Source organism: Helicoverpa zea, chromosome 4, assembly GCF_022581195.2.
Source record: "Helicoverpa zea isolate HzStark_Cry1AcR chromosome 4, ilHelZeax1.1, whole genome shotgun sequence".
In the NCBI taxonomy this organism is placed as follows: domain Eukaryota; kingdom Metazoa; phylum Arthropoda; class Insecta; order Lepidoptera; family Noctuidae; genus Helicoverpa; species Helicoverpa zea.
Window position 1 is genome coordinate 9,509,417 of NC_061455.1, and position 13,181 is coordinate 9,522,597.

A 13,181-nucleotide genomic window follows, 5' to 3' on the forward strand; every position below is an offset into this window, starting at 1 on the left:
GACACTGAGCCCTCAAAGTTGTGTATTATGTTGAATAGAACATCTCTATTTTGTTATTTACTTAAGTACTATCTTTTCATCGCGGTATTACTCGCGTTCCGATGGATCTAATTCCGTACCCGAACAGTAATAACCTATGCCCACCGGGTAAAGTGTAGCTTTCAAATCGGTCAACTTGTTTCGGAGCCTATGCAATCCAAACAAATAATCAAAGTATAGATAAGTTCAAGTTTTGATGTTCTTTAATTAAAAAAAACATTTTTTGCAGGTTTCCTATACGAAATGATTTAAGGACAAAATGGTTAGAAGCTATTGGTGAGGAAAATATTAATCCCAGACATAAATATTGGTTTGTCTGTTCGCTTCACTTTGAAGATAGTTGTTTTAATAGAACACTGGATATCTTAAGATTACGTGACAACTCTGTTCCCACATTATTTTTGGTAAGTCTTAAGATAGTTTTTTTTTTTTTTTTTTGTTAGACAAATCCTATGTAATTACATTATTAGTACAGTATATCTCTCCGTTCAATCGTTATTAAAGGAATATTCTTTTTTTCAGACACCCAAAGAAGGCCCCCAGGAGTCGTTGAATAGCTTGAAAACGATTGTAAATTATTGTATTTTTTTTAAGACAGTATCTACTTATGGCGTTTCTTGCGGATTCTTCTTCATAAGACCGAATCTTTGGCACCCTGCAACTAGTCTGACGTGAAAGAACTTTCATAGGGCTATTTGAAATAATAAATAATTACTTTGCCTGTGTTTTTTTTTTTTTTTTCAAAGGTGAAGAAATGACTCCTCCCATTTGGTTGATGTTGTTGAGGTTATTAGTATCAGTGAAGTTAATGTGATAGTTAGTTCTATGACGAAGAAATTATTTATACTAGGTTATTTTTATGCACCCAGTAAGACTCGTACGTACTTCTAACTAGAATACAATATCGATATTTGTTGAATCCGGTAGTGGTACAACCCTAGTAATGGCAGCCATTTTAGTTACTACTGCAGACTGTAGGTGTGCAGGTTTTTTTCATTGACATATAAATAAAGGGACAGGAAATGTCACGAAAAAAACGTGCACACCTACTGTCAGTCTGCAGTCGTAACTAAAATGGCTGCCATTACTAGGGTTGTACCGCTACCGGATTCAACAAATATCGATATTGTATTCTAGTTAGAAGTACGTACGAGTCTTACTGGGTGCATAAAAATAACCGAGTATAAATAATTTCTTCGTCATAGAACTAACTATCACATTAATTTCACTGATACTAATAACCTCAACAACATCAACCAAATGGGAGGAGTTATTTCAGTAGGGTGATACCTTTGAAAAAAAAAAACACAGGCAAAGTAATTATTAATTATTTATTATTTCAAATAGCGTGGTGGCCTAGTGGGCAAAGAACCAACCTCTCGAGTATGAGGGCGCGGGTTCGATTCCAGGTCAGGCAAGTACCAATGCAACTTTTCTAAGTTTGTATGTACTTTCTAAGTATATCTTAGACACCAATGACTGTGTTTCGGATGGCACGTTAAACTGTAGGTCCCGGCTGTCATTGAACATCCTTGGCAGTCGTTACGGGTAGTCAGAAGCCAGTAAGTGTGACACCAGTCTAACCAAGGGGTATTGGGTTTCCCGGGTAACTGGGTTGAGGAGGTCAGGCAGGGCAGTCGCTCCTTGTAAAGCACTGGTACTCAGCTACATCCGGTTAGACTGGAAGCCGACCCCAACATAGTTTGGGAAAAAGGCTCGGAGGATGGAGGATGGATATTATTTCAAATAGCCCTATGAAAGTTCTTTCACGTCAGACTAGTTGCAGGGTGCCAAAGATTCGGTCTTATGAAGAAGAATCCGCAAGAAACGCCATAAGTAGATACTCTCTTAAAAAAAATACAATAATTTACAATCGTTTTCAAGCTATTCATGAGAAAGTTATATAATGCAAATGGAGCTAATTATGTATTAATCGATTGTACAAAACAATTTTGTGCCGGCGGCCATATTGGATTTACAATGTTATTGATATTACTATATTGTATTGTCATGGGAATTAAAGGTGTATACAAAATTTCAGATTAATCGGTTGACAGGAAGAGGGTGAATTTTGAATTACTAAATTTGACCCAAGAATAAATAATAAACCAAACGGGGTGAGCAAAGTTATTCATTTCTAAACAATATAAGCTTATTAAAAAACTGTCTATGAGACAGTTTTTCAATTCTTCTACAACCGTAGTATCTGAATCTTATATCTAAAAATGTTTTAATTATTGACTTGATCAAAAGGAACTTGTGGTTAGTACTGTGATTGGGATCACAGTCAAAAAAAGTATTAATTTCATAAAATTCACACATAAATTTAAAAATGTATAGATAATAGACTTCAGGTTTAATTTTACAATCTAAATGAGTTTTCACGAGTTTCTCTGTTTTTTTAATTATATCTATGACGCTACAAGAGGCATATTTCAGCCCTCCTCTTGTTTTTACATAAATGAGGCTATTGATGTCTTCCTCCCCAATTAATAATGAAACACAAACGTCACATTTAATGCTACGCATTAACTTTTTAACGACGTATCCAGATATATATTCGATGACTTTATCAGAGTACGTCTCAGCTGTGGTATTTAAAATGTATTGCATATACGTATCGTACAAATCGCTATGATCCTCTGGGATATCTATGAAATTCTTTCTATCACTCAATTCATTTATAGCTAAAACCGGATTTTTACTAGAGCAATTTAGTACAGTAATTTGCTCTAGTGGAGCACAATTCCCAATGCCATCATCGCGAATCTCAGCTCTCACTAATAACTTTTTGTAAGCTGCGCGAAATTGAACAGCATTGGGATTATTGTTGAAACCCCCTCTAGCTCTCACAGCCGAGAAAAAAAGCTCTAAATGATCTTGGCTGACTTTATAGAGGGGGATGTATTTGAGCAATTTTGTGTCTTCGACCAGGTAACGATAAAGCGACAAAGCGCTTTCCATATTAACAATTAAACCAATGAAGCCGGTTTTTCTTCGGGAATTTATTACAAGTTCACCTGATGGCAATTTTAAACTTTTCAGGTAATTTGTCGCACATTCAAATAGAGCAGATATTAAACCAATATTGGCAGGACACATAGCTTTTTTGAATCCTGGGGGACGGATGGAGTGGCTGTTTAATACGTCGAATACGTTGTTCATTAAATTTATAAAATTCACCGTGCCATCACAATTTTTAAATTGTTTTAATTTTAGTTCACAACGGCAGTAATCAAGTGCATCTGCTACTGAGCTACTAAAAAGCTGTGTCGCCAGTTTTACCTTCATTTTTTGTTTTTGGTAAAATATATGAGGTTTTTTAATTTTATTAGCAAGATGGAGGCCCTGTTTTTCTTGAAGTTCAAGAAGTTTTTCTAGATATTCGAAATCTACCTTTCGCCCGAGTGAGTCTATGAACACTCTAAGTTCGCCAAATGCATTTCTTATTAATTTTATCGCGTGGCAAGGGTCAATAAAAGCGTGAACGCGAGTGCCATATTCAAAACTGGTAATATCTTGCTGTCGGAAAAGATTACAGCCAAATGACGTAAACATGCTAAAATTTGCGGCAGGTCCATCACAAGTAATACTAACTACCTTTACGCCTATTTCTTGACATAACTTCAAAGCTGTGCCAATAATAATATACTTTTGTTCGCCGGTAAGGGTTGTTATGAAAAAATAACCAATGGGAATTTTCCACGAGTCGTTAATAGCTGTCAACAAGACCACTAGAACTTGATTTGCTTCCTCGGTACTGTCACTATCTAGATTGTGTCCTAAATTAACTCGACCATGAAATATCTGATCTCTTGGATCCCAGGTCAGAGACTTTCTTATGGCCATTTCGTCGAAAACTAATGAGCATATTATAGGCCGGGTACTTCTCTGCACCTTGAATTTTAATGTGTCAAATGCTTCTTTAGTAAATCCAGGTTCGCAATTAACGTGTTGGTACCATTTGCATAAAGTTCTTGTATGGGGTAAACATGTGTTATAAGTCTGCCTTATATAATTGTAAGCTTTAGGGGACAAGAAATGTAAAGTCAATGCAAACTTTCTGATTTCTTCGGAGTACATACGAGGTGTAGGCAAACCTTTAGACTTCATAACTTGCCTTTTCAAAAAGTCTTTTGGTCCCGCTAAATCTTCAATAGCTACAGCTTGTTCACTGTTGACACAATTTTTTCTCTTAAGATCTTCTACAATATCTGCTAAATTGGCTATCTTTTTGTTACGCCTTCGAATCGTCTCGTTGAGACGTTTAATTGTTTTCTGCTGTGTGAGACATTTGTTTTTCAAAGCCTTGACTTTTTCAATCAATACAATCTGGTAAAAAAAAATCACCTGTAGGTATAAAGAAGCAGGGTATGTCCGTAAATATATATGTAAAGAGCATTTAGTTGGTGTAAGATATTTCACCTCTATGGTTTTATTTTCTTTATGAAAATTAAGCGTACAAAGGGACATAGGGACAGGAAAAGCGACTGTGTTTTATATATAGTGATACTACATATCTATACTACATATCTATGTAATGCTACTACATACATACTCAGTCGAAAACTGAACTTTCTTTTTTAAAATCTATACTAATATTATAAAGAGGAAAACTTTGTTTACTTGTAATGAATAGGCTCAAAAACTACCGGACCATTTTTAAAAATTCTTTCACCATTCGAAAGCTACATTATCCACGAGCAACATAGCATATAAGAAACCTATAGTACCAAACTCCCTTAAAAAAGATTAAAATACTAGCCTTAGCCTACACTTTAGAAAGTTGAAATTGTTCATAAAGACCCGGACTTATACACAAAAAGAAAAGACATACAAATCAAATTAATTTATTTATTCATATACATGTTGGGTATTAAATATGTTCACAATTTTAATAAAATTAGTACCACCAAAATCTGCCTCAGAAGGCGTATGAATGTAATGTCAGGTATGAAGATTGTAGTATTAATCACATACATTAATTTTCATGTATTAATATTCAACAAAATCAAATTAAATGCATTTTCAACAAACAAAATTAATTACAATGTCAAAGTTATGATAGAAAAATAAAAATATTCACATCACAATAACAAGTAAGGATACAGTAAGTATGTAATATTAGGAGAACAGGGCGTATGTCAAGGTGTTTCTAAGTTATTGTCATTTAAAAAATCATTAATGGTGTAGTAACAATTTTTGACCAAGAGGGCTCTAAGTGCTCGTTTAAATGTGGTCAAGTCGTATTCTTTTATTTTTTGTGGTAATTTAAAATACAAACTAGATAATATATACTTTAAGAATTGTTACAAATGTTTTAATTTACAAATAACTTTTTACAATGTCTTGATAATAAATATATATACATCATACAACTAACTTATTACGTAATATATACACTTACTATAAATATAAATGTATAATTTAAGAATCATTTGTTCTATATATTTCTAATTTAATTACTAATGTTGCTATCCCTTACAAGGACCATTGTAAATACCTCTTTATGACGGACAGTCTGCTTCTTCCTTCTTCTTTCGTCTGAAACAAACTCCTTATGCTTTGGTTTTATATTTTCATAGGATAATGGGAACACATCAGTTGATGTGGCAGTATCATTATGCTTTCTGATGTTAGTAATATCATGTAAAACCAACGACTCTTGGGGGCCTTCTTTGGGTGTCTGAAAAAAAGAATATTCCTTTAATAACGATTGAACGGAGAGATATACTGTACTAATAATATAATTACATAGGATTTGTCTAACAAAAAAAAAAAAAAAACTATCTTAAGACTTACCAAAAATAATGTGGGAACAGAGTTGTCACGTAATCTTAAGATATCCAGTGTTCTATTAAAACAACTATCTTCAAAGTGAAGCGAACAGACATACCAATATTTATGTCTGGGATTAATATTTTCCTCACCAATAGCTTCTAACCATTTTGTCCTTAAATCATTTCGTATAGGAAACCTGCAAAAAAAGTTTTTTAATTAAAGAACAAAAAACTTGAACTTATCTATAGATAGGTACTTTGATTATTTGTTTGGATTGAATAGGCTCCGAAACAAGTTGACCGATTTGAAAGCTACACTTTACCCGGTATAGGCTATTACTGTTCGCGTACGGGAATTGGATCCGTCGGGACGCGAGTAATACCGCGATGAAAAGATAAATAAAAAAGTAAGTAAGTAAATAACAAAATAGAGATGTTCTATTCAACATAATACACAACTCTGAGGGCTCAGTGTCTTAGGAACAGTAACTTCTGTTGTTAAAATTAGTAAAAGCTGAATTATAAAAGTGGATATTATATCGATACAGTTATGACAACTGTACAGCACTATGCCATATGACATGTTATTGTAAACAACATTTATTTCTAAATATAGCTTTTTATACAGAAATAAACTTAAATATAAGTACTTTCACCATCAATTCATGTTTCCGTAACATATTTTTTATCCAATGTGAATTAGTTTATGTAGAATCTAGCAAAAACTGGTTACTAACCTGTGTAAAGAAAATCCTGCTTGATTTTTGTGCTTACTTGCACGACACTTCACGATACAACACGTAGGCATACTCGTTGATAAATTCAGTCTTGAAATAGTAAAGTCTTAATAGTAAACACGTAAAATACACACATAAAATAACAAAAATAAGTCACGAAGAGCACCTATTTGACAGCACAACTACCATGACATATATGGCCACTGGCCAGATATGGCACGCAGAAGGATTTCAAAAGTAAATGTCACCATTTTACGCAATCACAAAAATATTGTTGTCCCTGTTTTCAAATACACTTATCTGCTTAGAAAGAGTGAGACAGAACTATGTTGCATAGTTTGTTTCATATTTATATAACTATAGATACGTCAATATCAAAACGGCGTCTCCTTATAATTCTAAGCTCGATGGTTTTTTTCGTGACATTTCCTGTCCCTATAGTTATATGTCAATGGTATTAATGAGAGATTTTCATATTGAGAATTAAAAAACATACTTTTTCCGTCAGGTATGGGGCACGATTCAATAAATTAATAGATTTCTGCACATTGATTTCAAAATTTCTCGGGATATTCGGATAAGAATCTGAACGACTTCTTTTCTCCTATTCTGTCACTTTCTTGGGAAGTACTTTTTTTTTTAATTCTCAAAAAGAAAATCTCCAATTTGTAGAAAGATCATATAAAGTGAGTCCAAGACAAACTGGTTTTGTACGACTTCAAAATTAGATTACATAGATAATGACGCTTCGTTCCTTGCAGTACCAAGATCAGCGCCATCTAGCCATCAGACAGAAAAAGAATTAAAAAATCTGCCCGGCCGCAGACATCCGGTTTCCTGATCAGGAATTCGGATTCGGAAACCGAAATCCTCTTTTTTCATACAAAATGTTCACAAGGGCGCACACGTTTTTACTTTTTCCGGACGGAAAAAAAACCTGACATTCGGTTTAAAATTTTCTCCGTGCGTTCGGGTACTCAGAACGGAATAAAACCTAATGACGTCATTCCGAACGCAGCGCTCGCGAACAATTTGGTTCGACCGCCGCACACATACGGAAATTTTCATTCGGAATCAAGATAGCCCTGTTCCGAATGGACGTGTATCAGAGCATTCAGAGCCCGCCTGTGACTTGCATTTTATATATGTTTTATTTTTGTATTAATATTATTTAAAAAAATCTTGTTTATTTAACAATTAACAAACGTACACATAATTTCCATAAATAAACACCTGAAATAATGTGATTTTTTTATTTCTCTTGTACTTGTCTTCTATGCCTTTATGTAGGATAAATATAGGAATAAAAGGATTTCATGGACTTTCTATAATACTTAAATAATTCCTCTGGGTAGTGGGTATAGTCGTAATTTAGTTCTTTTAACATAGAATTGACTTTCGGATAATCTTTGAGCATTCGACGGGTGTACCCAGTAACGTCGTTTCCTCTTTTTCTTGTTTAGCGCCAGTAAAAGTGCAACAGCAATCAATTCGTCATAGTCCATGATGTCGTGCCTTCACTATGGTTCCTCTTTACGTACTGGCCATGTAAATTCCGAATGAAAAAAACCGAATGTGTGCGCTAGTGACACGGAATCCCGAATCTGAATTCCTGATCAGGAAACCGGATGTCTGCGGCCGGGCTTAAAAAAACACTCAAGGGTCGACACGAATTAATCTCAATTTTATGACGTTATCGACTATAAAATATGCAATTTCTTTGATATTATTTGAGTTTGGTCTACAGTTGTCGCGGTGCAATACCCATATTTGAATTCGCTTCGCGAAACGTATTTGTGGTCATTAAAGAATTTATTACAAACTGGCCAATTTAAAGAACTTAAATTTTTCTTCGCTATGTCCCGAGCTCTTTGCACACCCTTTGCTGAATTGTGACCCACATCTATAACGCAGCCATAGATACTGGCCAACTCTTTTTCTGATTTATGGATCACCTTTGATAGGGATGGAAAAAAAAAACGTTTATGTCTATCCTGGTAAAATTTCTTTAATTTAATACACATTGAAACAAATAATCTTTAATTATTCAATAGGCACAAAAGTGAAGACTAATCTACTTATATCCTAAAACCTGCCTTGCTTGAAACTGGGCAACTTTTTACAAATTGTACATATTATGTACATAGGTACTTTATTCACAGATGTACAGTTATTGTAGACCTTATTGACATTACAAAAATGGAATAGTCAAAATTCGCGGTCGAATTTAACCCAACTGCTTCCAATTTAAATGCAAGTTGGTGAATTATGACGGTGTTGTCACCGTAATTAATTCGACACACGTTACGAAGTAAGGTTGACCAATAGAAGCACAAGTATTTTTAAGTTTCTTCTGTCTTGTTTTTTTTTCTTTTTAATTCAACTTGGAAATTGAATGAGCCATAAAAATATTTTTAAAACAAAATTTATTTACTCTTTATGTATAAACCTTATTATCATCACATGACAAAAAATCGCATGTGGTATTTTTAGTAAACACGGCAGCTTTAATTTAAAGTATGTTTTCCTTAAACATAGTTTTTTACAGATAATATTATTTCAACACTTAAACTGAGGTTATTAGTGGCCATTATATTTGCCGGCAACACTTCGTTTGGCAGCACCCTTCTATGGTTATGTAAGTTTTTATGTAAGTACTAGTATAAGTTTTTACATATTTTTTCAGCACAATGAAACCAAGCACTGACAATACAAATGATGGACCGTTGCGTGAGTCATAGCATATAAAATCATACTTAAACAAAACTAGTTTCTTCATACATATCTACATAAATAAAGGAATACAAACATTGTTAACATTGATCAAGCAGCTGGTCCGTGGTAACTCATTGAGCTAAAGGTAAAATAATAATAACTCAAATAATATATTGAACATGCAAAACCATTAAATAGCTTGACAATTAAGTAAATTTTAATGTAAATTAAGTATCAGAATTAAGTTAACAAAATAATAATTCACAAACATTATACAATAATCAGGAGTATTTAAATAATTCTAGTTTAATTATAAACTATACAGCATATATGCATATGCCGTTTAGGACATAAAAAATGTGTAACAATGTACATATATATTAAAAGAAAAGGAGATACTTAAAAGAAGGTACTTGGCAGGGATGAGTTTAATTTGTAGCAAATACTTAATAAAACTTATATAATGTGCTTATGATCAGATTATTATTATTAATCTCTTACATGAATTGATATGATTAACCTAGAAACAATGAAACATAAGTCATTTTGTAAGTACGTGAACACATTGCGAAATATAGTTTATTCCAATGAAAGAAATTGCTTTTTGGCCTTAAGCACGCTTAGGTACTTGTGCCGGAAAAACTACAGGTACAAGCAACCTACTCTTGTTCTATTATTGGTTTTTCACATTTATAAGTGCATGTGACGTAAGTTAAATAAAAAAGATTTGAAGTTAATTAGGAGTTCGCACAATTCTGACGTAGATCTGATCTGACGAGAAGGCTTCCGCTAACTGATCTGTCAAAAAGATGGTAAGCGAAAGGCATCTCTTACTGCACCACATCTCACAGACATTTAATGTAATTTTTTTCTTAGATTTTCATTTTACATTTATTAAAGACGCAAGTTTTCTTCTCAAATTGAAATCATCCTTATGTCTTTTCTCGTGGCATGATTTGAGCTTACCTTAATGATATATCATAATTATATTACCTATAGCAGAAACTCATAAAAAATCTCACCCTGTCATTATACTTAAGTACTATTATGACATTAAGTCACTATTATCCATTTATTTGTAACTGTGATGAGTTGTAAATGCTTCAGTTTTCTTACTTTCCTACACACTAAAACTTAACATGGGGAGGTAAAATAGATTAACTTTCTATTTATCATTATGACTATTGTCAAATAACTTAGTGGCAGCAAGAGTTTTTATTTGTGTAGAGCGCAAATAGAGTTAAGTAATAGACAACAACGACTCGATACCATGTATCGACAATGCAGACACGTCGTTAACAAACAACGTAGGTATGTACAATTTTTTCATTAGCATTTTTTTTTGCATTAGTAAGGCCAACTACTACGAGCTTAGCGTGCCTGTATTGATATCGTCTATCACCCTAAGATGAGCTCAATACAATAAATTCACTATGTGGAATGGATGAGATAGTGAATATGATAAAAATATTTAATTAACCAGTCCGGCGTCCTTGGCCATACTGTAGAATACGGAGTTCTTGTCCTGAAGAAGCTGGTCGGGCGGCGCGTACTCGACAAGTTGGCCCTTGTCCAGCACCATGACCTTCGTGGAGTCCATAATGGTGTTGAGCCGGTGCGCGATGGTCAGCACCGTGCACGACGCAAACTCCGACCGGATGGTCTTCTGCAATGCGACAAGAGACGCGATAGTGTTTTCTGTGTGTGTGTGTGTGTGCGTGTACAGTGGGTACACACGCGACTCACCTGGATGAGCTCGTCCGTCTCGAGGTCGACGGCGGCGGTGGCCTCGTCCAGCACGAGCAGCGGCGTCTTGCGCAGCAGCGCGCGAGCCAGGCACACGAGCTGCCGCTGTCCCACCGACAGGTTCTCACCGCCCTCCGCCACCTCGTGGCGCAGCCCGGCCGGCAGCCCTGCACAAGCACATAGCGTCAGCGCCGCTCTGCTGCCGCTCGACTGCAGCGACGCGGGCGACACTCACCTTGCACGAACGGCTTGAGGTGCGCGTATTCGAGCGCCCGCCAGATGTCCTCGTCCGAGAAGGTCTCGAAGGGGTCCAGGTTCATGCGCAGCGTGCCGGAGAAGAGCACCGGGTCCTGCGGGATGATGGTGATGCGCGAGCGCAGCTGGTGCAGGCCCATGGTGGCGATGTCCAGGCCGTCGATGAGGATGCGGCCGCCGACGGCCTCGACGATGCGGAACAGGCCGAGCGTGAGCGTGGACTTGCCGGCGCCGGTGCGGCCGACGATGCCGAGCTTGTCGCGCGGCGCCACGGCGCACGTGACGTCCCGCAGCGCGGGCTCGGCGCCGGCGCGGTACGCCAGCGTCAGCCGCTCCAGCTGCAGCGCGCCCGTCTCCGGCCACGTGGCCGGCGGGCCCGCGCCTATCGCCCACGGCGCCTCCTGACACACACCCATTCATTATGTAACACTCACACACATACCCATAGTTGAAAGAATACTAAAATTCAAACTATTTTAATTAAAACGGAATGTTATATATTAGACTAGCGAGCGCAGCGTAGGACGTCCATCAACGACGTGCCCTGACGACCTTATAAAGGTCGCCAGAAGACGCTGGATGCAGGTCGCTTCCAACAGGTATCTGTGGAGATCTAGGGGGAGGCCTATGTTCAGCAGTGACTGTGGACGTCCTATGGCTGACATGATGGTGATGACGATAAATATATTACTTGATATTTAAAATGAATATTTATTTTAGTTAATGTATCAGGTACCTAAAACATTTGTCAAGGTCTGAGATTTCACCAAAAAAGTTAGGCTTAGATAATAATAATTTAAAGAATTCAGATTTAACTATTTTGTCATGAATGCTTTATGTTGACTTGCCTGTTCCGTCTCTGCGTATTCTTTAATTCTCTCGACTGCTACAATGTTTGTTTCTACTTCTGATGTCATGCGTACCAGCCAGTTCAAAGTTTGTGTAATCTGAAAACCAAACATCGTGATTAACAATATGAATTGTATTCCTTGTTACGTTACTGATCATCGTGTTACGTTACATACCTGTAAGGCGTAGCTGACGGAGAGTCCTACAAGACCGGCGCTAATGGTGTCCCTGTTGAGCACAGCAAACATCGCCGAGAAGAAAATGATCAGGTTTCCGATCATTTCCAGCCTGATCGCCAGCCATCTGTTAGCGATGCAGCTTGGGTAATAGCAAGACTGGTTGTGGTCAACTCCGCGCTCTGATTCTTCGATAAACCTGATGATTTAACAACATGGTCGATAAAGAAATACAAATAATATTCATGCAATCAGTGAGACGAATTAAATAGAGATAAATAAAGTTTACCTTTCCGAGACGCCGTACGCACGTATCGTACTAGAGCCAGTTATACTCTCGCCGAAGTGCGAGTAGATAGGCGATCGCGACACAGACTCCAGTCGCTTCAATTGTCGCGACGTGGCCACGTAGAACCGCTGGATCACGTAGTAGATAAACCCAATCGGAAGGATCACGGCCATGAATATCGGCGTCGAGAAACTTATCACGAAGAGGGTGCCCAGTACCTACAGACATTTACGTTCAATTATTTTTGGGAAAATATACAACAATCCCAAATTATATGTCACATGGAAATGTAGTAAAACTAGAGTCTCAATTATGCTAATATAAATTAAACAAGTTAATTTAATTTAATGAGCACAAATTTATGTACTGAGAAAATCCAATACTAGTTAAATGGTGATGGTAGTAGTATTTAGATTAGCATAACTATGACCCAGGCCCAATATAACACGTACAGACACAACAATATGTCAGTTACAAAGTTAAGGTCCGTATCACAGAAGTTTAATACCCAAGCACTCATATGAATAGCCTTATCCTAACTATGTTGGAGTCGGAAGAACCGAAATTGTCTACCGCCAATATGCTTACTTCAGGC

At 36.5% G+C, this 13,181-nt stretch overlaps 2 protein-coding genes and 1 long non-coding RNA gene across 6 annotated transcripts in view; 1 reads left to right on the forward strand and 2 right to left on the reverse strand.

Moving 5' to 3' along the window:
* Positions 1-379: 379 nt before the first annotated feature.
* Positions 380-700, forward strand: LOC124630004. Its single transcript, XR_006984366.1, has 2 exons — positions 380-443; positions 562-700. It is a non-coding gene; the product is annotated as an uncharacterized LOC124630004 (long non-coding RNA).
* Positions 701-4,879: 4,179 nt separating this feature from the next.
* On the reverse strand, positions 4,880-6,752 carry LOC124630005 (THAP domain-containing protein 2-like). Its single transcript, XM_047163706.1, has 3 exons — positions 6,557-6,752; positions 5,842-6,016; positions 4,880-5,725 (listed from the first exon to the last, which is right to left on the reverse strand). The coding sequence occupies exons 1-3, from the start codon at positions 6,625-6,627 to the stop codon at positions 5,498-5,500; spliced, it is 474 nt and encodes a 157-aa protein (XP_047019662.1). The 5' UTR covers positions 6,628-6,752; the 3' UTR covers positions 4,880-5,497.
* Positions 6,753-8,544: 1,792 nt separating this feature from the next.
* The window catches only part of LOC124630103 (multidrug resistance-associated protein 1), a 31,657-nt gene continuing 27,020 nt past the window's right edge, over positions 8,545-13,181 (reverse strand). For all 4 annotated transcript variants that reach the window (XM_047163834.1, XM_047163832.1, XM_047163835.1 and 1 more), the window contains exons 20-25: positions 12,587-12,804; positions 12,298-12,496; positions 12,121-12,219; positions 11,253-11,673; positions 11,018-11,184; positions 8,545-10,937 (exon numbers count right to left, since the gene is read on the reverse strand). In XM_047163834.1, coding sequence (XP_047019790.1) covers positions 10,743-10,937; positions 11,018-11,184; positions 11,253-11,673; positions 12,121-12,219; positions 12,298-12,496; positions 12,587-12,804 — 1,299 coding nt within the window. In that variant the 3' untranslated portion in view covers positions 8,545-10,742. The remainder of the gene's footprint in view (positions 10,938-11,017; positions 11,185-11,252; positions 11,674-12,120; positions 12,220-12,297; positions 12,497-12,586; positions 12,805-13,181) is intronic.